The sequence below is a fragment of the Oxyura jamaicensis genome, chromosome 1, assembly GCF_011077185.1.
Source record: "Oxyura jamaicensis isolate SHBP4307 breed ruddy duck chromosome 1, BPBGC_Ojam_1.0, whole genome shotgun sequence".
NCBI lineage: Eukaryota > Metazoa > Chordata > Aves > Anseriformes > Anatidae > Oxyura > Oxyura jamaicensis.
This window is the reverse complement of record NC_048893.1, coordinates 78,852,558-78,880,553: the sequence shown is the minus strand read 5'-3', so window position 1 is coordinate 78,880,553 and position 27,996 is coordinate 78,852,558. Positions and strand designations below refer to the sequence as shown.

Here is a 27,996-nt window from a genome sequence, read left to right as displayed (position 1 = left end):
TAGTAAACCTGAATGATCACTCAACCAGACACTTCTAGTCTACTGACTTTTAATATGACAGCTGGCATAGTCCTAGCCTTTAGGAAACTAACTGCTCAGAAGGTAATTTCAATTATTTTCTCTTTGCTTCTCATCTCCATGTGGTGGCTGTTAGCAGGGATGACAAAGGACTGATGGACAGAGACTGCAGAGAATGTCTGTCCCTGTTCCTGTGGAGACAAAAAAAAAAAAAAGACAAAAAAAGTCTGTGTTCCCGAAGTATTAAAACTAACTATTGGGAACTAAAGAGTGGTCCTTTTTTTGTGCCTCGTGACCAAACAAGACTGTCAAGCTATCAAGGACAGAGCTCTCTCTGGCAGTCCTACAAGTAGGTCTCAGCTGTTTGTACAAAGCCTACAGCAGCATCTTCACGAAGAACGTGGGGCCAGTGGCAGGCATCCCAGTGCAGGGCAGCACAATTTAGAACAGGACAAGACACTCAGCATTCAAGCATTGCCTTTGCCCAGCCTGGAAGCAGAATGGGACAGGTGCCTGTTCCCTGGCATGGCTTGGAAGCCAGTCTGAGGCTGCAGAAGGCTTGGCATTGAAAAGAAGTCAAGTCTTGCAAAAAAGCTGACACAGCATGTTGCATGGACAGGGCTGGAGGGTTGCGGAATTGCAGGACAAATAACAGGAAGAGGAACTGTATTAAGTATATTCAATACAAAAATGCCGGGACTGGCGGTAAGACTCAGGACAGTCAGCCCTTGTTTTAGGAAACATGCCTTCAACTTTATTAAGAGCTGGTCACCTCAAAACTTTCCACTTCAAATTCAGTTCTCCCTTTCCTCAGTTTAATCACTGGGACACAGGAATTCACCCTTAAGCTTGCTAATTGTTCCCTACCCTCAATGTGTGGTGTCAGAAGTTTCTTGACCAAGAGCCCTTGACTGCATCCCCCTCCCTCTCCAAACTCTTCAGCACTGTGCCTGTGAAGACAGGTGTGAGAAGGTGTCCAGGCCTCACCTCATGTGCAGGGTGCATTGTAGCTGATCACTGTTGTTTCTTCTGAAAGAGGAGAGGAAAAAGTGCCAGTGAGATACACTTTCCAAAAACCTCACTAAAGCAACCCAGCATTATGCCTCTGCTTCTGGAAGAGGTGTTCCCTTAGCTTACAGCCCACGTCTCCCCTCTGCTATGAGGCATGAAACCACTTGCATGTAGCAAAGACTCTGTGCCGCAGCTAGCCTGGATTCACCCAGGTTATGGGGCTGGTGATCTGTTGAAGCCATAACTTCCAAACAGGTCAGTTATAGTTATGGAGTCTTCAATTTCTCAAGTAATAACAGTCCTAGCCACATTTCCAGCTTTTCCTGCTGCTAAAGATCTCAGGGAATGGGGAACAAATTATTACTGTCATTCTTCCAAGCCATCCCCTCACCACAGTGACTACAGTCCTGTTCCTTTGTTGCCTCCCACAAAATGAATGTACAAAAGCATAGCTCCCAGCTTCTTGCTTGTTTCTTGCTGGAAGAGTTCGACTTTAAGTGGAGCCACAGGCCAACTTCAGACTTGCAAATTCTGAGTCCAGAGAAAGAAAAATCCACCATTTTGAAGCCCAAGAGGGTAAGTCCATCTCTAGAGAGTTTCTAAGGGGCAGTTAAATAAACATGCTAGCAATGGTATTGTCATAGATCAGAAAGTCTAATTTCAGAAAGACAGCTTCAGAAAGTTCCTCCCAGTGGGACATTTCTGTGATTTCTGCAGCATCTGAGCTCACCTGGCATGTAGTAATCATAAACCTTGATATTAGCCGGCTTATGATCTTTCACTTGCATGTCCTGCTGCATCAGCAAAGTGTAGGCCTGAGGCTGTCGAGTCAGCTAAGACCAAGAGATGCAAAGATTACAGCTAGAATCAAAGTTGTGTAAGACAATCCCTTCCACCTACTCTTGCCCAAGCTCCTGTGGAGACATCACCACTGTAGCAGATCTGTTCTGCCTTCTAGTCCATCCCAAAAATACCTTTTACTTCACATTCTGTGGCCATCCCCCATTTTGTCTCCAAAATTAGCTCAATTCATGAAAGACATCAAGTCCACAGAGTCAATGTGCATTAGGTATATAAATACAGAGTTAGTGCTCCCAACCAATCCCACATTCCCATCCAGCTCTTCTCCTTCATGTATGATGCCTCAGTGGCTACTTGCTTATATGCAGTCCTATTGCATCAGCTCTTATTCTGTAGCCTCACACAACTCTCACGATGAAGCAGATATATCCACGCTGTGGATTAACATCTGTTGGATGATGGTAGTTACATAAGATGCCATTTGGTCAGTTCCATCTTGTGCTACCAGGCAGCCTGAGATGAAATCTTTCCCTATACTTTCTGCTCTGTGCTGTAGATGTAACAGAAGCAGTCCCCCTGCAAGTCTAATGCATTACAATAACCAGCTTTCTATGAGGATAACTCGGTTCAACTGAATGACAGCTGGAGATAAAGAATCACAGAACAGAAGTGCTCCTGGAAATTCAGAATTTTAAATTCGTGCCAGCTCTTGTTTCTGTTGCTGTTTATGTGTACATAGAGCTAGAGAAAACCTGGAGTGGTTGTTAATCTGTTGACTAACGAGCCTGTGGAGAGAGCACTGCAGCTCACACAACCACCTCGTTTAATTTTGGACGATCTTGGCAAACTCCATGTGCAATCCAGGATGTGCCCTACTAAATTCAAGCCACTTAAGGGCTTTCTAAGAATTCAGACTGGCTTGAATTTACTGGATGGATCCTCCTGCCTCTCCAGTCCTGATCAGACACTGTGTATGGATTTTCAACAGTCTCTGAACAGTGCCAACAGATGTAGTCTTATCAGTTAGCTTCATTTCACTTAAGTGGCCCCGTACACAGTCTCGAAAGCTGAAATACTGCAGGCTGACACACATACTTCTCCAGGTCAGCAAATGTGGCTGGTACGCAGAACAGGAGCTCTCAATACTTAAAATACTAATGGAGCCAAAATGCATGAGTAAGCTAAAAGCTATCTGCCAGCCCACAGTCCTCTTAATGAAGACATTAATCTAAATTCCACTCACTTCCTCCAGATAAAGAACGACTCGGTCAGCTTCACTTTCAATTTTCTTCACTAAGGGCATTTTCTTTAGCTGGAAAAAAAAAAAAAAGTCAGAAAAACTCTAGCGGGAAGCAGAAATATTCAGGGATATTTGATCTTTGCATGGGTAAAATGTTCATATGGCCAAGAAAGTGTTTGGGGTGGGAAAAGGCAGCAGAAAGAAAAGGTGAAGATCTTTGTGTGGCCTGGAAGAAACTCTGGGTGTAAAGATTTACTAGAAAGAAAAGAACAATGTTTCTCTGCCCACAGAAATGATGATGGTTCTGCGTAGAAACCAGCACAACAGACATCTGTCATCACTCCCATCCCAGCTGGACACAAACTTGTGGTCTCACCTCATCCAGTGAATATGCCACAGGGCTGTATCCAGACAGCAGCTCCACTTGGATCAGGACCATGTTGGTGGACACACGGTTCCCTGTGTAGCTGCAGCAGGAACCCAGGGGACAGCACTAATGTTACTTTCTGAGCCATGATCTCCGCAGATACTCCAGCCCAGCTTTGGGACTCAGGTGGAGGATTCTGCCTTTCCTTCCGGTGTTCCTCCTGTAAGCATACCTGCTTCTGCACTATGATAAATTTTTGTGCTTCCCCTGATTTATCTTTTAATTATGCTCAGCCTAGGAGAATTTTATTCCTTTGGAGGCTTCTGGAGTTTCCTTCTCTAGTCAGGGCAGGGAATATCACATCCTCCTCTTGTTCTGTTGGTAGTTTCTGTCCCAAGTCAGGCAAGGGTAAAGCAGAGGAGAGTGACGTGACAGCTAACTAGGAGGGAGGGAGACTTTGGAATAAGTGTCTGCAGTCAGTCCCACAGACCCTTCACAACACTAGTGTTTTGGGACCTAATCTTGGAAGGGGGCAAGACTCACAGAGCTTGGGAGAATTTGTGATGACTGGCATGATGACGAGATAGGACTACAGCCCAACTCATCCCTTCATGGCCTTGTACCTTTCACCCAGCTGAGTAGTGGCATAGTAATAAGAACAGGGACATCTTAACACTTGGACCTCATGAATAAAGGGGAATCCTGGCTGTCAAGAGACTGGTGTAGTGCCAGGAGCCTCTTAACACAGGGGAGGAGAGGGGCAACTGAGCGTCTCCTACCGAGCGTGAACGGTGACAGGAAACTGGGTGGCATCGGGTGCCGTGCACTCTGTCTGCACAGACACAGCAAAGGTGAGGTCCTTCCTCGGCAGAGGGACATGGTACCGTAGAATTGCCTGTCAGGACATAAAAAAGGCTAGTTGGTAGAAAACAGCATTTTTTTGATGGTGAGTATCCTCATCTGAGTGTTTTGCTGCCATTTGCTGTCTCACACTGGTATAACAGAAAACAATGTGGCAGAAGCAAAGGTAATGCTACTGTGCTGCTCCTGGTGGTGGTGACTGCACTCCTTGGAGAAGAAATACAGCTCTGACTGGGTGGCGATGATCTTGACTTCATTTTGGGAACTGCTGTTTCCTCCCTGTTGGATTCCAGCTACTCCTACCAGCCCTGAATCATAGAATCATCACAGAATCATAGAATGGCCTGGGTTGGAAGGGACCTCAAAGATCATCTAGTTCCAACCCCCCTGCAATAGGCAGGGATGCCACCATTAGATCAGGTTGCTCAGGGCCTCATCTAACCTGGTCTTGAACGCCTCCAGGAATGGGGCATCCACAACTTCTGTGGGCAACCTGTGCTAGTGCCTCACCACCCTCTGAGTGAAGATTTTCCTTCTAATCTCTATTCTAAATCTCCCCTCTTTTATTTTAAAACCATTCCCCCTTGTCCTGTTATTATCTGTCTTAGCAAAGAGTTGCTCTCCATCTTTTTCTGAAGCCCCACACTCCTGCAAATCACTGCAGCAGCCTATTTTCAGTCTTCACTTAACAGCAAGGTAGAGGTCCCCATCTTCAATGTTTTTCCCCCAGACAGACCTTTTGCCCCAGACTGGTATTACCTGCAGGAAAAGGCACCCATGGCCCTGTACACGCACAGTATAATCTCTGGGAATGGCAGGCAGCTCCACTGTCTGCAGCAGGAGGCGATTGGTGTTGTCTACTCGGATGTTTTTACTGAAGCCCTCAGAGGAGAGAGAAACCTGAAGGTCAGGGCCATCCTTGCTGAAGGTCTTGGTTGCATACAAGGCGAGGGCTTCCAAGGCAACCACTGTGTCCTGATGGAAAAGACACATACCGGGCAAAACAGAATCCCTGTTTCCTGTGCATGCCCAGTCCTTAGCTTTCCCCCCCCTGGCTGAGGTTTCCCCTTGGTCTGTTAGCACAGGATTAACTCAGAGGAATATAAATATTCACCCCTCATCAACACTTTTTTTTTTTTTTAAAAACAAACAAAAAAAAAAAAAAAACAGCTGACAGCCAGCAGGTTCTCTACTGCCAATGGACCCAGGGGATTACCTGGGTTGAAGCAAAGCCTCCGTAAGGGTTTTGCTGCTTGAGGAGCCATGACACAATCTGGGATGCCTTTCTGATTTCATCTGAAGACAAGCTTGACTTTGAAATGTGAGCCATGAGGATACTAGATGTCAATTCCACATCAACAGATGGAGCCCGATACCAATGTAGGGGATCTTCTTCGTGTTTGGACTGTTGACTCCAGAATATTTGGGCATCTAGAGGTGGAGCGTTGGAAGACTTATGGAGTGTGGAGCTGTATCTAATGACCTTGGAGTTCCTAGGCACTGAGTAAAGATGTGCACTGGGACAAGATATGGGTACATATTTTCCTATTTGTCCCCCACATCCTGCTTTTGCCAATAAAAACAGGCCTCCAAGCTGGGGAGGAGCTCTACAGTATCCATGACACTCCCCTTGGTTGGATGACTGGAAGATCAGGACTGTGATATCCACAGAGCAAGTTTGTCTCATGGTATGGGTATAGCATGTGGCAAACAGAGGCTATCCAAGCCTTGGGCTCTCCCCAGAGCTCTGCCAGTGTTCCCCACTCCTGCCCCACATTCTCTTGGTGATTCAGCCCTGGGTTCTCCACACAATCCTGCCAACACCCCTCTCTCGTGCCCTGCAGTCTCTGGTACCTGATCTTATGGCTGCCTTATCCAGTCTTTTGAGGATTTTCTGCTTCAGTGCCTTATCACCTGCTACTGCAAAGGCATTTGCAGCTAGTGCCAGGCTGTAGAGGTTGGAACTGCTGCTGTCAGAATTGACCAGGTCTGTTATACATTTCAGAGCTTTCTGCACAGCTGGGTCCTAGGATGCAAATAAAAGCACACCAATTGATAGCAGGGCGTATGGGGAAGGAATGCAGCCTTGATATGTGCAGGGGTGGGTGGAAATAGGGACAGGACACACAGGGAGAAAACATATAATGCACTCCTGTGTGAACAAAAGCAGGGTGCCATTGTACCGTCTGCAGCACGGCATGTCCCTTCTGCTGTTACTCACAGAGCGTGGTATCCCAGAGTGTATGAGAGCTGTGATAATGGCAGAGCTCAACCCCAGTCCTTCCTCCACTGCACCCTGCAGCCACCACAAAACAGAAGAGGAGAGGTGCCATGAGAAGAGAGCAGGAGAAGTTTTCCACTGCATTCTGCCCCAAGTGAACTCCAAGCCAGCAGAGACAACAGTGCTGGTCCCATTCCTCCACTAAAGAAGTGCCAGAGCTGGTGTCTGTTCTTGCAGGTCCCATTTCTCAACAACAGCACATCAAGCTCCTTTGTGTAGCTTATTACCCTCTGCTGAACACAGAACATATTCCCCTTCCCCCTACCCTGCAAAGAATTTGCAGCAGCAGGTTTCAGTGCCAGGGGAAAGCGATATTCCCACAACCCAGATGTGAGATGGCACCTCAGCTGAGGGCCTGAACAATCAACAAGGGTGTGGAGGACTAAAATAAAATGTATTTCCCCTTTTGCAAGGGGAAATGAAAGGTACCATGCTCTTCAGTTGGAGGAGTAATTATCTGAGGTCTGGTGCATTGAACTGCTGCAGGCTCTGCTTTGATGGTGCTGTGTGTGTGTCTGTGCATGTACAAGTGCTGTGTTCCTGACCGAGTAGGGCACATCCCTGGTAAGGTGAGTCTCACATAGGTAGCTGTGATTAATCACCGTTCACTCCATTTCTAACTCTCTCTGTACAGGGAGAAACTCAGACTGAAGGATGAAACAGCAGTTCAGAATGGGAAAGGAAGCTGTTTACCAAGGGAATAACAAAAAGTACAACCATGACTAAGCAGAACCCTGGCTGTCACTCAAGGGTGACCTTGAGCACACCAGAGCCTCCATCCTGCAGCAGTCCTGCAGCAGTCCTCATTTATTTCTGGCACCCAAATTGAGCCAGAAAGTGAAGCAGCCCTGAGGTACCCAAACAACCAGAGTATATCATACCATCAAACCATTGTTGAAGAGTTTCCCCACACTCTTGAAGCAGCCAGATGGAGTCTGACTTTTAATCAAGGCACTGGCAGCATCCTTAATGTTCTGCTCATCTATGTGGATGAAGTTCTGTGCTTGGCTGAATGTCTTAAGGACAAGGGCAGTCAACCTAGAATCAAGGAAGGGTGAAGAAAATCAGACTGAATTAGTTACTGATATCCATCTCCAGAAGGAGACAAGAGTCTCTGTGTCTTCTGTTATCTCATCTCTGGAGAAACGCCAGCATGTCAGAGCCTCCGAGCAGACTGAAAACTGGAAGCAATGCACATGAGATAGATGCTACTGAAACTCAAGCTCAGATTCATCCATTTGCAGAAAGAGGATGTCTGAGATAGAAAATTCACTGACAGTTCAGTGCTTCCCCTGGGCCTCTGCCAATTCCAACATGGTCCACATCTGTGATTTAAACACATGAGGAGTTATATTTGATAAGTATAAAGGCTGCTCACTCAGCCCCTTTCCCAAATCCTCTCTGGGAACAAAGCACACTGGAAAAACTGGGAAAAAGAAGGCTTGCAGCCAAGTTTTCAAAAGCAGGCTTGGTTGGTGTGTCCAAACACAAACAGTCAAACAGCAGTACCTCAGGTCAGTTCACTGTCTCATGGCGCTCTTCCAAAAAGTCTCAGAAGTGGTTTCTATATGAAATATCTGCATATCTCCATACACCCGTATGTTCCCCAGGCCAAAATCCAGGACAGCTTGAGCCTGACCAGCTCGGGCTGTTGTTCCTCAATTGTGCCCGGACATCTCTGCTTACCATGTGTTCCCTGGCTCACTTCCTTCCCCAAAGGCACTATATGAGCCATCTGCGTGTTTATATAAGAGTTGTCGTTGGTATCCTGCAGAAAGAGGATGGAGGTAGTGAAAATGTTCTGTATCTGTCATATGCTCAAGGTGACAACATGCCCTGACAATAAGTCTGCAGATCACTATAGAAAGCATTGTTTCTGGGGAACTCAAAGAACTTTTAAGGGTGTCTTGAACCTTTTTTTTAGCTGAGACAAGGCAGCCTGATTCACAACATTATAATTCCTATAGCATTACACAAATGACACTGTACCAATCCTGTTCAGCATCACCTCTCTCCTGAGATCCCCACCATACAACCTAGCACAGTGAACATCACCCGCTTAATAACTCAGCATGAGCAGAAATCCACTCACCACTTTCCAGATAGCCAGTTGCCTTCCGTTTGATTTCTGGAGTCAGTTGTCCCGTCTCTTGAAGGTATCGTGTGATAAAGACATTGGGGGCAAAATGAACCATGTTCTGCTCACCACAACCACTGGACATCTGGAGGAGCTCATCTATGTTGTCCAGTGCTGTCCCCAAAATGTCACCTGTACAACAGAACCACAGCTTTGGAAGCTTTACATATTCTTGCATATATAAAAAAATCTATGCTCACTGATTCTCCAGATAACCTGCTAAGAGTGGTCTCAGTTCACCTCTGTTCACACTAGGGTGACTTTAATGTCTATAGGGCTCTGGCCATGCAGAGCTCTATGGTCAAAGGTGCAGCCCTATACTAATAGTGATATGGTACTCATTTATCTTTCTTGGTGAAATTACAAGTCCATCTAGTCCAGCGTCACTTGTATAAGAGAGACCAAGACTGGATAACTCTCTGGAAGAATGGGGACCCAATATTACACCTCCCTGTACATATTTCCTCTTGTTACTCTGCTACAGAAGTAGCACTAGAAGAAAAGAATCCTGCAGGGAAAAAAAATCTTACTTTCTAAGTCCCCCCTAGATCTCACCTAAGAAAGAGATGTGGGCTCTCTCTGTCCCGAGGACCATGTTCTCTGGCAAAGTGAAAGTGATTGTCTCCGAAGCTGAAGTTCCTGCAAACAGCAAAAGCAACAGCATAGCAACAGGCAGGAGGGAGATAGCATAGCCATGGGCATCCCCAGGAGATAGTGTAAGAAAGTCTGGAATCACTTCATCATGTAGATAGGCAGAGGCTTTGTGCTACCAAGAGCTTGTGTGACCGAGCAGAGCTGAATGGCTTTGCCTCTCCATAAAAGTTCCAAAAACCCTGACTTGCCCCTCTAGACACTCCTGGATTTGTTCACAGACCACCCTGCTTCTGTTTGGTCTCCTTGGTTCACGTGCACTGTACTGCCGCAGTTCTAAGCTAGTCCCTATCAGTAGCTATAAATCTAAGGGAGTTAATATAGAAATGCCTTCAACCACCGTGAGAGTAAAGAAAGCGTGAAGAAAAGTTTGAGCTAATTTCAGCTGAAATAGTTTCAGTTACTTACTTGGTCATATTGTCCTTTCAATATCCAAAGCTGAAGCAAAAGCACAGAATTGTTGCTTCTAGAAATAACCCAGTTCTCTGTGCTGTGCATGCTGTTGAGTTAAGCCAGATAAATAAAACCAACATAGCTGCTGCTCATTGTGCTTAACTTCTATTTTTTTGCTTTGCCCTGCCCCTTTCCCAGGTTGGGTGCCAGGTGTGCCTAATGGTATATAAGCTGTAGGTGTGCCCTCAGAGAGCTCTTTCTGCCTGAGCTGCTCTTTGGAGTAAGTGTTTTGTTTTTCTTTCAGCTACTTGTGGGGCTCTTTAGGTGGGTCAGAGTGTATGGGCTGATATGTTTCCAAGTTGAGAGAGGTAAGCTTGTCTTTTTGAGGTAATAACTAGTAGGATCTTTTAGAGTAAAGCAAGATATTGACACAGTTTCCCATAGGATCCTATTGGACAAAATGCCTAGCATACAGCTAGACAAAAACATCATATGATGGGTGAACAATTGGCTGATGGGCAGGGGTCAAATGATTGTGGCAAGTGGCACCATATCAGGCTGGCAGATGGTCACTAGTGGGGTCCCTCAAGGCTCCATTTTAGGGCTAGTCCTCTTCAATGTTTTTATAAATGATTTGGATGTAGGACTAGAAGGTGTTTTGAGCAAATTTGCTGATGACACCAAACTGGGAGGAGTTGTGGACTTGGCTGAGGATGGAAAGGCCTTGCAGAGAAATCTGGACAGATTAGAGAGCTGGGAAATCACTAACTGTATGAAGTTTAACAAGAGCAAATGCCAGGTTCTGCACCTGGAATGGGGCAACCCTGGCTATATGTACAGACTGGGTGACAAGATAGTGGAGAGCAGCCCTGCAGAGAGGGATCTGGGGGTCGTGGTTGACAGCAAGTAGAATATGAGTCAGCCGTGTGCCCTGGCAGCCAGGAGGGCCAGCCGTATCCTGGGATGCATCAAGCACGCCATTGCTAGTCGGTTGAGGGAAGTGATTTGTCCTGCTCTACTCTGCACTGGTACAGCCTCACCTTGAGTACTGTGTGCAGTCCTGGGCACCACAGTACAAAAAGGACATTAAACTGTTGGAGAGTGTCCAGAAGAGGGTGATGAAGATGGTGAAGGGCCTAGAGGGGAAGATGTATGAGGAGTGGCTGAGGTCACTGCGCCTGCTCAGCCTGGAGAAGAGGAGGCTGAGGGGGGACCTCATTGCACTCTACAGCTTCCTCACAAGGGGGGGGCGGCGGAGGGGCAGGTGCTGATCTATTCTCCTTAATCACCAGTGATAGGACCCATGGGAATGGTGTCAAGCTGCAGCAGGGGAGGTTCAGGCTAGACATCAGGAAGAGGCTCTTCACAGAGAGGGATGGTTGCACACTGGAACAGGCTCTCCAGAGAAGTACTCACTGCACTGAGCCTGTCTGAATTTAAGAAGCGATTGGACTGTGCACTTGGTCACATGCTCTAAAATTTGAGGTAGCCCTGTGTGGTGCCAGGAGTTGGACTGGATGATCCTTGTGGGTCCCTTCTAACTCGGGATGTTCTATGATTCTATCTCTGGTATCTGCACCTACCTTTAGGGCACAGGAGCGAGGTGTGGGTCTTTTCTTCCAGCAGCCCCTCTGCCTGGTGGGGAAAAGGCTAGTCAGTGTGGAAGATAGAGCAATAATCTGAGATATCAGCTGCATAGCACCCCACCTTCCTGCAAGACTTCCATCCTCATGGGCTTTGCAAGGGGCCTTAAAAAGACAGCAGTGATATGCATGTTGCTGATGAAGTTTTGCTGGGAAGCAGGTTTTTTAGCTGTTGAATGGCCTCTGCCTACATTGCCTTGCTAGCAATCAGTTCTGATGTCTCTGTCCTACCAAGCATATCCAGACTGGTGGTATTCAGGTCTCATCACTACACAACCTACTGTTAGAACCTCTCCTTGACTAGCCTCATTGAGAAATGTGCTAACAGACAAGTGGGATTTTCCTTCCTAGACCCACCCCACCAGGCTGTATTGAGTCTGACCCAGTTCTGATCCCACCAGGAACCTGAAGCACACTGACCTTCACCAGCAGGTGCTTAACCACTGTGTCCTTCCCTCCAGACTCTGGCACAACAGCTGTACTCTCAGTGCAAACACCTTTCTGATCAATCACCTCTGCAGTGACAGTGAAATTCACCTTCCCTAGAGAACAAAAGTTTAAGATGCCAGGTGGCACACCAGTGCCTACATTTCAGTTTGTTCAGCCTAAGGCTGCTCATTTATGGTTCCCATAACAGGTCACTCTCCCTTCCAGACCAGTTCCATTCCTGCTTGAAACCCTGCCCCTCCCTTGTCCTCCTCTTACCTAGCTTAGTAGCTTTCACATCCCAGAAAAATGTCTTTGCTGAATTGGGACACAGACAAACGGTGAACCTGACATTTGCATGCACAAATTCAAAATCACTGGAGTTCATTAGGCTTAGCTGGAGCTAGAGGTGAAACAAAAGGGAGTTCATGTTACAGAGCTGCTATTTTCAGCTCCTTGATCCAAATGTCAGTTAGACCCAGGGTGAGTTTGATAATGGCACTGTTGCAATACCTGTGGGCCCATGGACATCTCAACCCTACAGTGTTGAGATTATGGGGAAGGATAACCTGGACAGAGATGGAGGTATGTGATTTCTGAAGAGGGCCTCAGTCAGTAAAGTATGGTTACCATACAGTCCCTTGCCCAACACCAATCCTGGAGGGAGCCACTCACCACCATGCACTGCTTCAGGTAATTGAAAACTTTGACAGTCAGGGGAAATGACTCTCCCTGGAAGATGGAGTAGGGCAAGATAGGTTCCACAAAGAAGGGCTTGAAGCTCCGCAGGCTGGCTGTCTCTGAGATTCCCAACCCATGGGTCTCTGATGTGCAGAAAGTCATGGCACTCCAGTCTGTGATACTGTCAGGTACTGTGACAGGTAACTCAGCGGACCCTGAATCACTGAGGAGAAAACAGCAGAAGAGGTAAACCTTATCCCTCACTTGACCATCGTGGTCAAAGGATGGTGAACAGTGACACAAAATTCAACTGGTGACTGTTTGCCTGTGGCATCCCTCAAGGATTTATACTGGGACCAACATTACTTAATGGCTTTATTAATGATCTGGATAATAGGATAGAGGACATCCTCAGCTGGGCATCCTGGTGCATGAAAAACAGAGTGTGAGTAATCTCATTTGCTCTTACAGCAATGAAGGTCATCTACCTCCAGACTATATTAAGAAGACTGCAGTTACTGGGCTGAGGGGAAGTTATTTTTACCCTATATTTCTCACTTGTGGGGCCACATCTGGAATACTGTGTCCCATTTTTGTCCTGTGGTATAATAAAGACTGATACACTTGCATGAGAACAGCGGAGGGCTATCAAGATGATCAGGGAGCTGGGACATTTCATGTCCCAGCCCTTCACGTCCATAAGAGGTTGAAAGAACCAGGGGTTTCAACATTTAAAGGGAAAGGCTAGCATAAAATCATACTGCTTTCTACAGCTACCTAATGCAAAGGTGTAGAGACAATGGAGCCAATCTCTTATGAGGTGCATATTGATACAGTGAGAAGTAACAAACACAAACTGGAACATGGGAAATTCTGACTTGAAACAAGAAGAAAAATGCCATGAGAATAGTCAAACACCAGAACAGAAGCCCAAGGAGTTTGTGTCTCCATCCTTGGAGACACTCAGAACTTGACTACAGCAACCTCATCTGCCTTGCACAGGATGATGAGCTCCAGACCTCAGGAGGCCCCTTCCATCCTGCCAGAGGCTGTGATTTTAAGTTCCTCAGGGTCACTTGGAAAATCTCAAGATCTAGGAACTGTACAGAACTCCTTATCCAGTTCTTCACACTCCCCTTTTCTTTATGGGGCATGGAAAGTGGTAATGCCTTGGCTCTGTTCCTGCCCATTCTCTGTCTGCTGTGGCTGACAGGAAGTCTGTGTGGGGCCACAGCCCATAATTACTCACTTGATGGGGACCAGACTCCAGATGAACGTCTCAGGAAACCAGGTACGTACTGGCCCTGCCTTGCTGCCCAGCTCAATGTGCTCTGACTCAGCATGTTCAACAGCAACATCTAGTTCTGGATCCAAGTCTTCCAAGTCTTCCAGATGATCATAAGCTATTGGGAATACAAGCATTCATTTAAAGACAGTACTTTGCTGAGATCAGGATACAATTCAGCTGGGAAAAACAGTTCTCCATCCATCCCACTCTGATACCCCTTGTCCTCTCCAAGATGCCCTTGACCTACTTCAGTACTTTCTTCCAGTGGACTACTCAGCATGTGGATTCCAGCTTATGTGTGCTCCCACATGAAGAACTCTGCCTGCTAACACTTCTGATCTCTCAGCCTCTGCTGTGAGACTTAGATACTATACTGCCCAGAGCCAATCTTGGCTCATTATCTGGTTTACAGTGAGACCTTTATTAGTCTTACAAACATCTTTCTTCCTGGGAGAGTTATCTTTTCCCCCTTGGCCATATTATCCTCCTGTCTGCCAGAAGCTTACAGGTAGACTCTTCCAATGCAGTCAACCCTCTGCCACTCCAGTGCACTAGACACATCAGGACCCTTCCCCTCTTCCTGTGGTTCTCATCTCATGTGCAACATCCCACTTATCTCTGGAAGCCCTTCCCAGTTCCTCAACACACTGCATGTTTAGCTGCCCTTGTGCAACCTGTATGTTACCCGTGATTTCCAAAGAAGCAGGATAAATTAAAATGTACACATGTAGTCGTAGAAAGTGGTCTGGGTGCGGCACTCGATTGGAGACTTGATTTTAAGGCTGGTTAAAAATGTTAGACCTGAATTCTGGGGGAAAGAAGGGGAAGAAAAGTCAGATTTCAGTGGAGGGAGTGGTATGTCTGGGGTTTGTCTCTGCCCCCCCTCCCAACATATCAACCACCCTGTGTTGTTACACCTCTGACTGACTTGAGAATTTAAACAGGGAGAATGTGGATCCATCCTGCTCACAAAGCCCAGATCCAACCTCCTATTTCCTCTGACTCTTCCCTTTCCTTCCAACCACTATAAAGTCTGAGGGCCTAGAGTCTTGGATAAGTGGGGAGCCAGCTTCTACGGATGTGCCTGATCAAGGGGAATTTATAAAGCTTGGAGCATGGGATGTCAGAAATCTCTTACTTCAAAAGCTTGGCAAATCCAGAACCTGAAGTTGCTGTGTTTACAGGAAGAACAGTCTGTGAAGCTGCTCTGGGCTGACCCGGGATACAAAAGGGCACAGATCTGGTGTTTCAGGGTTTACAGAAATTAAATTTACCCTCAGAAGTTCATAGACATCTGGCTGGGACACCGCGTAAGAATATCTGTCGTACATAAAGGGTGATGTAGTTGTTGGTGGAAGCGTGGTCAGAGAACTGATGGTTCCTGAACTCTTGTGGACAGTACAGTAGTCACTGTACGAGTCTGTGAGGATACTGGGGTGCTCTTGAGGATAACTGAACATATTGTACACCTGCAGACAGAGAATGAAAACATTGCAGGTTAGTTTGAGAGGTAGGCAAAATTCTCTGTGATGGAGGCAGAGCTTGGATCCTGCCTGCCACAAAAATCCATCCCCAAAGGTTTTCTACCTTCACGGAAAGCCTCTGCAAGTTTCAGATATGTAGAACAAACATTAACACAAACCCCTCTGGGGCACAGGCGCATAGTCGTGGCTCATAATTTTCACCTGAGAGTTTAATGCAAACAGTAAGGAGGCCAGGAAGAATCCTTAAAAGGCTTCTTTGACTGAGGGCACATCCTGTATTCGCCAAGACAGTGTCAAGTTGCAGCTCAAGTGTCCTCAGACATAATGCATCCCAGGCCTAGGTGAGAAATGAGACCCTTCCACTGCCAAAGCACCATTTCCAGTCTAGTCTGTGAACTGAAGGACTGTCCAGTTTGTGTGAGTTGGAACAAAGTTATGGAGCCTATAACACACTGGGCAATCTTCTAATGTAACTCTTCTTTTGGAGTGCTGTCATGGGGTGGTTCAGGAGATGGAAGTCCCTAGACATCTGGTTGCCACTACTGCAAAGTACACTAAGTTTGTCAAGAATGTGTCATTAGTTTGTACTTGGGCATGTTGGTGGGTTATTCTATTAGATGCATCCACAGAAACTGGTAATTTTGGCTGATGATTGATGTTTGCCTTCATTTTTTTTTTTCTCATGAAGCCATGTCCTGTCCCCATTTAAATACCTGTTGATATATCCACTGTGCCTGATTACCCAGTGACTGTAATTAGATATTCAAAAGGCATCTCTCCAATATCAGCAGGGCTCAGCCTTAAACTCACATTAGCCCTGGATAGCTCAGCCTCTGGCCTTAGCAAAAGTACACTCTGGTCTACAGCACGGATGCTACATAGGGAGCGTGGTGCAGCCTGCAAATGGAGATGGACAGCTGATCCTGGAAGAGCCACTGTGTCTGAAAAGCCAAGCTTCACCTGAAATGGAAGAAGAAAGAGGGACAGAAGACATTGAAAGAGGAGTCTGTGACTACTGGGTTCTGCTGGTTGTTTATTGACGGTTTTTAGTTAATTGGCTACCCTCTAGCCTATGACCCCCTTATGTTTTGTGCGTTACGTACGTGGTTCCTGAAGCACTTGGAGACTTTCAGGCTGAAGCTGTCAGCTGCCACTTGACCCTCAGGGAAGGCAGTGTAAACAAAGAGCATAGCCATGGGTGAAATGATGTCAATGGGAAGACTGATATTGAAAGTACCACTATACTGACCTGAGGGAAGAAGGAGAAACAGCAGTATAGGAAGAGGCAAGGAGGTCTGTCTGTAAGGATTATGGCAGTAAATGGTCATCCTCTGCAATACTTCTGTACAGTTACTTGGATGAAAAGCTATTCTGTCTTGCTTCTGGGGAGGCCACAGCTAGGCCAAGCTGTAAGTTAGTGCCATTTTGTAGCACTGATATTATATCATGAGAGATCTTGCAACACTGCATGCTTGCATGAGAAATGACTTTCCACTGGAGTGTGGCAAACAGATTCTCTGAGTTTTCTTTTGGAGGCCTCTGATAATTCCTGCTTGGCAGCTAACTTCTGACAATTTCTTCATTTGATCAGAGGAAAAAAAAAAGGAAATTAGAAGGCAGGAGAGAGATAGCATATTTGCCATTCCACTTGAATTATTTTGCCAGCTTTTTTGTTTCCTGTTGGTCTCAGATTTCTCCATCCTTGCCCATGTAGGCTTTCCTGTTGGGTCCTTAAACTGTTCTTGGTATTTAGACACTCTTACCTAGTGGTGGATCCAGAAGTACTCTTGTTTGGCCATGATGCACAAGGGATCCTCTGGCCAAAACCTAAAAGGGAATGTACAGAGCAGTGGGCTGATAAGTACCACTACTCTGTGTCTCTGGGCCAGCAAAGGGCCCTGTGCCAACACAGACCCATTGCAAAGCTGATCTCGTTGCCTGTGCTGCCCTGCACTCACCAGGTGGTAGAACTCTGCTCCAGCAGACCTGTCCCCCAGCTCAGTGGCCAGGATACGATAATTCACGGTGACCTGCTGCACATCTCCACAGGGAAGAGCTGCCTGCACTGGTTGGATCCTCACAGAGCTATGGCTGGAGGAGTAGAAGGCCCTCAGTGTGAGGGATGCAGTACCATAAGACACCCTCATGTTCTGACTGCTGAATTCCTCTGGCAGGGTCTTTGCCTGTGGCATAGAAAAGGTGACTCAGTCTTCAAAGATTTCTTACCCATCTCCCCAGGCCATAACTGTGACTGATGGGACAGCAGCCCCGAACCTTCCCACAGAAAGGTGTTGAAAGCACCGCTATACTGACCTGAAGGAAGGAGAAATAAAAGTACAGAAGGAGGCAAGGAGGACGCTTCTGCTAACCCTAGAGCAGGCCAAATCACTCAGTTATGCAGAGTGGCTTAATAGTCCCTGGATCAAACCACTGAACCCTTCACGTTTGTATGGTACATGTGGGGGAAGTATCAACATGGATCTGCCCTGATAATGTATTTCACTGTTCAGTGTTATTCCACTCACACACCATATTTCTTTTAGCAATTTCCCTGATCCATTCTGTAGGGATGGCAGGGGACAACTGAAGATCAAGAGCCTTGTTCATGCCTAAACTATGATTTATCTGTACTGAGACTATGATGTTAACATCTTTCAGGCTTCCAGCCAGGTCAAGATCCTTCATATAAGGTACTATATAAAATATGATGAAAAGGAAAGACATGCCTTGACCTGGAAGTGTAGATATGGCAGGTATTAGAAACCTACCCCTAGAAGCAGACGAGTCTTCCTTGTTCATGGGAAAGCAGACAGAGAACTTTTCTCTGTCATTTCCCTATACCTGGCAGCCATCTTTAGCTCCCACTCTGCTCCTTCCATCCTGGTTACCTGTTTTGATCCAGATTGGCTTGCAGCAACTGGTTCCTTATTAGCTTTCCTTCTTTCCTAAGTTTTCTTCCTCTTATATCCAAGATTCTTATATTCTAGTTCTTATGCTATGAGGGTGATACACAGCGAACCAGTCACTCATTTTTTCTTCTCTATGTGTATTTTCAGATGCTTCTCTCCTGGTTCCTTTCTTAACTTCCAATTCCATGCCACATAGGAGTCCTTCCTCTGTTTTCTGTCCCTGCCCAGTCTCACAGAGCCCCATCCACCTCAACCACAGGTGCTATGTGGTTAGACCTCAGTCACAACATCACACAGCCTCTGTCCCCAAACCTGTCTGTCATCATGTCTCCTGACTGCTCAGGGACTGTGTGTAGCATCAGAATGCTGGCTCTGCCAAGGACTATTTCTCTTGCCCTAGATCTGTCATTTCACTGCTCCGCACTTCCACCTCCCTGGCTATACAGAGACAATGACATCGACTATGGATCTGAGGGATGCATTGCTTAGTGCTAGACAAATCCAATGTGTTCATTGGCCTTAACCTGCAGTCTGACTTCACTGCTGTTCCATGCTGAAGTCTCTAAGATGAAAGAGGCCATCCCAGCGTCGTCTGTGAAGTAGGTCTTGGTCTGCTTCATGCTACCATAGGACACTGTAAGGATCACCTTTTTGTTCTTCAGGTGGGTCCCATTGCCACTTTTGAGTTCCAGCTGCAACAATGCAGAAAACAGAAAATTGGAGGCCTTGGGACTGAAAATCTGCCTCACAGTAGAAGACAGTTCCCTTCTCTGCAAAGGGTTTCTCAGTGTGGCCCCCTAGCTCCTCCAATGCCTCCCCATTTATGCAGAAGCCACCCCACCTGGCAAAGCTTTGTACCTATTCTGTGGTCACACCTTTGGATTATCTCTTGGTGGAGACATCAAAGGAGAGACTGGGATAGATTTGTGGCAGCTTTGGACAACTCAGAGCAAGGGGACTCATTATTTCTGTGTCTGCCATGCCCTCAGTCTGAACATTCCACGTTTTTGCTCTGTTCACTTACATTTCCATAGTAGGGAGCTCCTTGCTGATAGTAGTAGCTTGTCCCCCAGAACTGAAGAGTTGTGATACCAAAAGTGACTTTGCAGTTTTCAGTGGTGTTCAACTCCACTCCTAAGAAAGACAGGAGATGCACACAAGTGAGTACTATGTGTCTGAGCAAAGGCAGAAGGATTGAATGGATGGAATTAAACGTTGGAATATCACTTGTGGGGAACTGTAGTTTCTCCATTTAGCTTCAGGAGTCATTTAACACATTATTTTTTAATAGTGTCTCCTACATTGTGAGCTGCTGGAAAGACAGAGGCCCACCAGGGGGTTTCTGCCAGACCCAAATGCTCTTTCTGACTTGGTTTAAAATTGTTCCACTCCCAATTATCCACTTTCATTCTCCTTCCATGCTCATAGCAGAGTCGCTATAAGGCAGCATTTCCCCTTGACTACACAACTTATTTTAAGGTCTGCTGTCTTGTCATGTGGTGCCCAACTGAAATCACTGTCATTGCTTGGTGAGTATTACTGCTTTCAGCAGGGGGCTGGGAAACATTTTCTTGTAAGGAATGGCTTGTAACATTTTGGAAGAGAGGACACCTTCCAGGATAGGCTATTTAGCTCTGGGCAAATAGCTTCATATCCCTGCCCAGGATGTTGAGATAAATCTGGCAAGATGCCATTTATTAATGGTGCACAGTCAGGGCTCAGGTTATCACTGGTTGCTCTAAGCCCCTCCTAATTCCAAAGGACTTTCCTATTTTATTTTTTTATTTTCTAAAAAAAAAAAAAAAAAAAAGTGTCTGGTCCACATTTCTGCTGTAACCAGAAGAGGAGCAGCTCTAGTCCATCTCTGATAAACCAAGGTGACTGTCAGAGCTGGAACAGCCAGACCAGTTTCTAGAGGGGCAAGCATACTGGTAAAGACTATCTGGTAGCTGGAAGAACTCACATTGCCTGTTTGACTTAGACCTCAGTGGTGTGCCCCATGCTGCTGTACTGCTTCCAGGAAAGACAACCCTCTGAACACCTGCCCCCTGGAAACCAGTGTAGAAAGTTCCATTTTTTTCCCCTGTGTGCAAGACACAGGGAGTCTTGTAGGTGAAAGCCCAAAGGAAAGCATATTGTAAGAGTGTAAATAAAAAGACCTTCCATAAAGTGTGGAATTGTGTTTTTTGTTTTTGCTACCTGTTCCACTTTCTTTCAATGCAGCGACAGCTTCCAGGTTGAAATCGTAATTGTCAGTACGCTTCTGGTGGTAGGTCTTAACGTGCACCTCAGTGGTAAAACAGCCGTCCTCGTTTGTCTGAAGGTGTGAAATTGAATCTGTTAATTGATTATGAATGCACTAATCATTTCTGTTGTGCAGATTAAACCCAAGGCCCAGAAGTCTAAATTACGTGACTAGGACACTTGAGATAAAGGAGCACTGCCCATACTGGCATGAACCGTCTTCTTTCTGGAGCACTGAGGAATAGGAGATCCTGGTTCACAAGCATGTGTGTGTGAAACATGCTTTACACTCTTTACGCAGTCATTCAGATGCCAGTAGGAAACATTAGTTGCCATTTCTCCTTGAAACATGATGTTTTCTGCTCCATCAGGATTTATCTTTAATATATATATGCTGGGTTATTTAAAATCATGTAAACAAATATAGATACATTTATTCAACCCCAAAGATGAATGAGTAAAGCTTATCCTGAACTGCAATTGTTTGCTTATACATAAGAGTTAATCTGTCTTTCCAAAACAGCTGTTTCTGGGAAACAGTATATACATCTTTCTTTACATCAGATGAAAAACTGTTGCTAAAAGGTATCCAGCAGAAGTAAACTGATGTGGACAGGATCTCTCTTTTTATGGTCCTGTCACAATACCTGGCTTGTAGGTAAACCTGCAGCAGTTAGCTTGTCTACAAATGCTCCTTCCTTTGAGTACATCAAAGTGCATTTAGATAAATTACTGAGATGGGTTAAGACTGTTTCACAGGGGAATTAAGAACATTAGCCCATCATCCTTGACTGGACTGAAGAACATGCTGCTTCAACAGCTGATCCCCACCCCACATTTTATGTTAGCATTATTCCTTCTCTTTGCTCCTGTTCTTCTCTTTTTCAGGAGTAGTGGATGGCCCATGTGCTCACCTTGCCAGTGTAGTCCTTACAAATACTACGCTTGGCTTTGGGAGACTTCCTTTTATACTGGATATGTTTACGGCACACCACAGCCTTCACACTACCTTGAACTGGTTTTCCGTATGTGTACCTGGCAAAACAGTAGAGAGGGCTTACACATATGCACAGAAACACTGACTCAAGACAAATAATATCTGCTTTAGCCTGTGGTTTGCAGCCATACAGCCCAGCAGCTTGAAATATCTTTATGGATCATAAGCCAAGAGTTTACAAAGACTTAATCAGATTAAGGCAGAAGGCAGTGGTGGGTGAATTCTCCTCTCTAAGTTTATGTTAATCCCACTAGACAGTGCTAGCAGACATTGTGCTGGCAATAAGTCTGAGTCATTATTCCCTCCCCACTGGCACTAATCAATGCAGCAGAGGTACTGTACGGCACGTGTCCCACTGAGGAGATCCACTGTCTTACTTTCAAACTCACAGATAAATAAGTAGCGAGAGAGAATACGGAGAAAGGTGAGAGTCCAGGAGAATTCCTTAGCAGAGGATGTCAGTGTACCAGACATCAGGGAGGGGGGCAGTTGGCAGAGATCATTTTGCACTTGGTTACTGATAGCTGCTCAGTTTCCAAAACAGTAAGAATGCAGCTTCTGTCAAGGTAAGTCAGCTCACATGCCACAAATATGGAGATGGAAGGTCTCCTCCAAGATGGTGACCACCTGAGGCATCTGGATGGAGACACTGAACTTGGGCAGAACTGTGAGAAAGCAAGAGAAATATACTGCAGTAAGGAGAGAGAGCTTGTTTGTCCCAGATGTCCAGAACCTCCCCAGATGGTTGTTCACAGACAGTCTCTCCTTTTGTTTCCTGTCCCTGACAGGACTGGCACAAGGCCTGGTAGGAATGCAACAGCAGCCTGGCTGAAAGAGTGTGGTGTGAGTAGACAGCTTTAGTCCACTTCACAGAGCACAGTTGCATGACAGTGCCTCAGTCCCTCCTCAAGAGATGTGGAAGGAGAAAGCCAGTGGGTCTGAGTGAAAGTCAGTGATTACACCTAGTAGCACGTGGTGGGACATTTCAGGTGCTAGCACAAATAGCGCAACTAGCACAGCTGTTCAGAGCTGCAAGGCCAATTCAGCCCTGCGAGAGGTTGGGAATCTGGAGGGAATGCATTTTTCTCTGTTGCTGTGAGCTCCCTAGATCCTTACCATACTCTTCCACCCTGAAGGTATGTGTGCGGTCAGGCGTTTTGATGGTATACTCTCCAGCTGGTGCTTCTGCAGCCAGAGGGAAGGACAGATCCACAATGCCTCCCACAGGGGTAACATTCAGCCACTGTGCAATTCGGTTCCTTTTGGGGTCCTGTGTAGGCAGTCATAGAGAATGGTTATTTCCAGGTGCAAAAAGAGACACTTCCAGGATACCTGTGCTATCACAGCATGGCTTGAGTGCACATAGTCATCGTGAGATCGCAGACCTATGACACAGCTGTGGTGCTCAGGTGAGTCACAGCTTAAAGAACATAGGGCCTTTCTCCCTGTCTCATTGACAAAGTCATTCTGTTGTGTTATTGCTCTCTACCATCTCACTGGCTGCTACAAAACTGTGGTTTGCTGCTTGCCTTTCTCACTAAGAGATAGAGGTGGTTCCTCTCAAATGCTCCTGTGGTGATCTGAGCTGGCATATCCCTGAGGTCACAGTGAAAGTGGTCAATCCTGACAGCATGTGCTGCCTAAGGCATGATCTACTGGAGTGATCACTGGGGAGTGTGATAGCTTGAATCCCTGGGAAAGTCTGGGGAAATAAGTTCAGGACACCATACAAGGCACCATGAGGTCCCTAACAGAAAGCAGGATTTAAAGACCTGTGATGCTGAGCAGTGGCTGTGGAGCTGTAAGGTCTTTTTGAGGCTTTATTGATAGTCATGGTTGGCCCACAACTGTCTGTTACTGTTTGGAACTGGGACCTTTCTGTATGGGTTACTACAAACACACTGCTTTTGGGCATCTTTCCCTCAGCTTGGGTGATTGTAGTTCATATTTTATCTTTCATATTAAGACTAGCAGATTGTAAGGTCAGTATCCTGAGAGCTGCTTTAGGAAGCTTGGCTCTTTTAGGAAGCTGTGTAGCCACAACACTAACTGATCTAACTTCTATTTTCTGTATGTTAAATATAAAAATCTTCTGAAAAAGATGTTATATTTTGATAAACTTTCAATTCACAGGCTAGAGGGACTATTCACAGGCTAGAGGGACTAAAAGTACTCTGACCACTCCAGAAAAGTTGGCTGGACAGCTAACTGATTCTCACTGGCACTGCAGGAACCCTTATGAGACTGGTATCATAATGCTGCACTGCCACACTTGTGTAGACACTAAAGGAAGGGCAAGAATTCAAGTGCTGTTCTTATTCATTCTGAGGTATTTGGCTTTCTGCATCTGTATCCTCCCCCCAGTCATCTCCAAACCTTTGTCCTCCCCAAGGGGTGAAGAGATCGCCACTTTCAACAATTTTTTTTACCTTCAGTTCCACTAGGCGGTGCTGTGGGAAGAAAATCACAGTGGTAGGACATTTTCAGGAAAGCCACCTCTCATGCCCCTCTCCCCTCCTCAGCATTTTTGTCTCCCAAACATCCATGAGCCTTCCCTAAGCAACACCCCGGGACTGCCTGTGACCCAGCATCATTAGCAGTATCAGCATTGCCCAGTGCTGTTTGTAAGCACTAAAACCAAGACGGAAACTATCTGTCCACCTAGCAGGGCCAAACACTGATCCAAAAAACATGGAGGCAACACATAGCATTTTCAGACATACTGTTTTCTCCCCTCTTGACTTACTGTTTCATTGCTGGCAATGAAGTTCTGATCCAAGGTTACGATTCGCAACTTGACTATAGAGCAAAAGAAAAACAGGACTGGTGATAGTGGTGGTAGGGTGATGGCTGGACCTTGAAGGTCTTTTCCAACCTTAATGATTCTATGATTCCAAATGAAAGTCTGTTAATAGGTATGGATGTGCCAATGTGCTACATTGAAAGGGTATGGGCAGAAGCTAGTGCCTAAGTTCAAAGACCTGTTCTGAGCTGGCAGCCTGCTAAAAAATAAATAAATAAATAAAAATGGTAGGAGGGACAGTGTGGGGTTTCTGGGAAGGCTGATTGCACTGGTGAGAAACAGCATTTTTTTATGGACATTGGACCTGCATTGAAGCCCTCAGTCTTGCCTGTCGTGAAGGTCAATACCAGCAGCAGGTGGAGAGATAGTGGGGAAAACAGCTTTGCACTGAGGTGATCTGAATTGTGTTAATGGGGGGCCTGCAGCACCATGGTCCTCTTCCGAGGAAGTCTGTGAGGGAGAGAAGGCTTTAGGGCAGTCACAGACCACGTCTGACTGGAGCAGTTATGAATACAACACAGTGCAGTGCTGTGTGGGCCTTTTCTCATGCCTCTGCCAAAACACAAAAGCCCTGTTCACACTGGCATGCTGTCCAAGTATGACTAGTAATGCTAAAAACACGCCATGCCAAGCCAACACGTGGCAGAGGTATCCCCAAATCCCTCAAAGCAGGAACAGCCTCGAAGGGAGATGGTGGCGGTGCAGGCCCCACCCCGGGAGCTGGAGGCTACCCTGTATTTGTGGGCTGAGGACTGCCCCTCCTCTCACAACGCAAGGCATTACAACCATACCAGTCTGTCCGGGTTTGTACACGGGTTTGTCTGTCTGGATTAAAGTCTTCTTCTCTGCATGCTTGATTAGGACTTTCTGTTTCTTCTGAAACTCTGAATTGGCTCCCAAGACTGTGATCTCAACAAAAGCTACTTCCTCTGGCTGTCCAACAGGGGGAGGGACCTGCAGGCATAATTGTAACCATAACTGAAGCTGAATCTGATACATGGATCCCCAGTCTTCTGCAATAATGATTTTTATACTGATTTTTTATTGCTCCAGTTCTTCTTGCCCTGAAAGATATCACAGTACTTTTCAGAGTGCTTTCTAGAAGAGTAAAATATCAGTGGGGCTCAACAGCAGGAAGAACCTGTATAGGCTGAAGCAGAAGATACAGAGCCTCATGAGGAGAGGCCTGTGGGATGACACAGTTAACTGGCTCTCCAGTCCAGCAAGAGCAGAATTCATGAAATAGCCACCCTACTCACAATCCTTGAAAATATCCTCCTCACCTGGAAGCTTGTGCAATGGAAGAAGATGAGCTGAGAGATGGCCTGTGTGATCAGAGTCTCATTCCCAGCTTTGCTTTGCAGCGTTACTGTCACATGGATTGGGACTGCTTCTTTTCTGCTGAGCTGGAGGCACACTGTCTCTGAGAAGGGGTGGTAGAGCTGAGATGGTATTGCCACAGCATAATTTCTTTAAAAGTAAATAAATAGATAAATAAATAAATAACCCAGATGAAATTGATTTTCTGATGAGATGGGTTTTGACTGTGGGATTTGGGTACTTCTTAGCAAGACTTCTGGTTGCTTCATTCCACTGTCAAAATCCTGGTGGGACCAGATCACACTTCTCATCTATTGGTAATGTAGGCATTACCACTGAGGCTACAGTACTTGCTGCATACACCTACAGAAAGAGACAGTCACTGCCAGTAGTTGTATGAGACCCAGTGTACTGGCCTCATGTCCCAGACAGAGCATCTCATAAACACATTTTCTTTAGCCCCTCACACACCCACCCTCACTCTCGTTCCAGATCTCACATCTTTGGCTACTATCATAGCTGTGTCCATGGGTAGCGCCAACAACCTGTCCATATTGTTTTATTTCACCTTAAATGGCATTGCAGCAGTTAGGACCAAAGAAACACCAACATTCAAGGAGGTCTGAAAACTCTTACTACTGTTTACTGCCCCTGGACTTAGACATCAGCATGTTTTGCAGCAACAGGAGTGCAAGGTCTTGAAAGATCAGAACAGCAGGGGTATGGTGATGGTCACAGACGTGAACTGCTGGCAGTTCTCAGCTGGAGCTCATAACCATAGCAAGAGAGAGTCAAAGTCCTGTTGGCCAGGAGCTGGGAATGCTTTCACAATTGAGTGCTGTCAAGCTGCCTTGAGCAGCCTGTCTGCTGCTAATATTAGGGGAGATGATAACATTTTGATTTTCCTTCTTAGGACGACTCACAGTACCTCCTGCCTGCCACTGTGCCAAAGGATGCAGTGTGCACTAAAGGCTAACTCCTTGAACTTCCCAAACCTCACTTGCTCCTGATGGTCCCTCAGTGCACTCTCTAATCCAGAACATTTTCTCACATCTTTCTGCTGATTCTTCCCATGCCTTCTGAGCTATGAAAGTATCACACAGCCTCTCTGAGGCTGTTTTTCAAAGATCCCTAGAGCCAGGCTGGATTACTTTCTGATGAAGCTACAAAAAAACATTGATGTGCAGGTGTGACAGCAGACTGCCTGCTGAAGCCAGCAGTATTACCATCAAGGAAAGCTTCATGCTGAAGGCAACAGCAGGAAACAAGCAGCAGTAAAGCCATGTTTGATTGGAAGCTGTATCAGCCTACAGAGTATGTCCAAGGTTGTACTCCCACTAGAACAGGCTTTTAAAACTAGGCTTGTGCATTCCACACCACACGTGGCTTGAGAAAACTCAGCTAAGACCCAGTGACATATTTCATACTGTTACATCTACCATAGGGAGCACACGGCCAGCTAAGGCAGAATCAACGCACTGCTTTGCAAAATCATCCGTATTAGATACCTTGGACTCACATTTGCCCAGTTTGTAAAGGCACCCAGCTTTGTCTACTAAAGGTTTAAATGGCAACTTCTGACTGGGGAGAAAAGCAAAGTCTGGAACACAGTAGGACACGAGTTGTTGGCAGGTCAGAATTAAACACATGCAGAAAGCTGTCGGTTTGGTATGACCTGAGTCCTTGCAGAAATATCTTGTCTACAACATAGGCACCAGAGGGAGAGCCAAGTAGTAGGGGTAGCATGGTGGGGAGGATGCATGAAGACCAGGTAAAACCTTGGGCATATGAAAAATGAGAAACTTCTTCTGTCCTCTTTGGAAACACTGCCACCCCCCAAGATCTCCCCCCAGACCAGTGCGCGTATGCGAAGCAGCTGAGGTTCTTACATCACTGCAGACGTTCCAGCCGCGCTAGGCAGGAGAAGGATGCTGCCCCACAGGAGAGTGATGCTCCACATAGCTGAATGCAAGTTGAATCCCTTCATGGGAAGGTGAGCCTCTCCTCCGTCCCCCCTTTGCCCCTGTTTCTGCTGCTTTCTTTCTTCCCTCTCCCCCTCATCCAGAGATGAATGACTATGCAGCTCTTGATCTGACAGGGTGCCCATCTCTTTCGAAAGCCTGTCTTGGCTTCAAAACCAAGAAGGTGGAAATCATGCTGTGCATGGCTGGGGCTGGGATGTGGGCGGGTGGAAGGGGTGGAGACAGTGTTTATTGCCGAGGCGCCAAAGGCACTTGCCCCAAGGCTTTGTAAGCCTTGTTGATATTTCTCTGGGAGATGTGTTTCTCTGCCTTATCTTATGCAGCATAGCTGATGACAGCAGGAATGCTCAGATACTTGATTTGGTATGGGGTTTAATTTTTACAAAGGTGTCTTTAGTGGGTTTTCATTACAGAATCACAGAATCACAGAATGGCCAAGGATGGAAGGGACCTCTGAAG

General features: G+C 46.2%; 1 protein-coding gene across 1 annotated transcript; it reads right to left on the bottom strand.

The window, feature by feature from the left end:
- Window positions 1-32: 32 nt before the first annotated feature.
- LOC118158204 (alpha-2-macroglobulin-like protein 1) lies at window positions 33-27,695 on the bottom strand. Its single transcript, XM_035312835.1, has 36 exons — window positions 27,445-27,695; window positions 25,519-25,705; window positions 25,027-25,189; window positions 24,179-24,231; window positions 23,862-23,882; window positions 22,549-22,702; window positions 22,013-22,097; window positions 21,350-21,470; window positions 20,391-20,508; window positions 19,216-19,325; window positions 18,716-18,883; window positions 17,241-17,465; window positions 17,046-17,109; window positions 16,386-16,531; window positions 16,093-16,242; window positions 15,073-15,267; window positions 14,522-14,606; window positions 13,760-13,913; window positions 12,505-12,733; window positions 12,109-12,232; window positions 11,824-11,945; window positions 11,344-11,395; window positions 9,272-9,355; window positions 8,672-8,848; window positions 8,266-8,347; window positions 7,461-7,617; window positions 6,520-6,594; window positions 6,153-6,324; window positions 5,515-5,729; window positions 5,058-5,273; window positions 4,217-4,332; window positions 3,447-3,537; window positions 3,074-3,142; window positions 1,760-1,862; window positions 1,006-1,047; window positions 33-209 (listed from the first exon to the last, which is right to left on the bottom strand). The coding sequence occupies exons 1-35, from the start codon at window positions 27,660-27,662 to the stop codon at window positions 1,007-1,009; spliced, it is 4,542 nt and encodes a 1,513-aa protein (XP_035168726.1). The 5' UTR covers window positions 27,663-27,695; the 3' UTR covers window positions 33-209; window position 1,006.
- Between the last annotated feature and the right edge of the window lie 301 nt (window positions 27,696-27,996).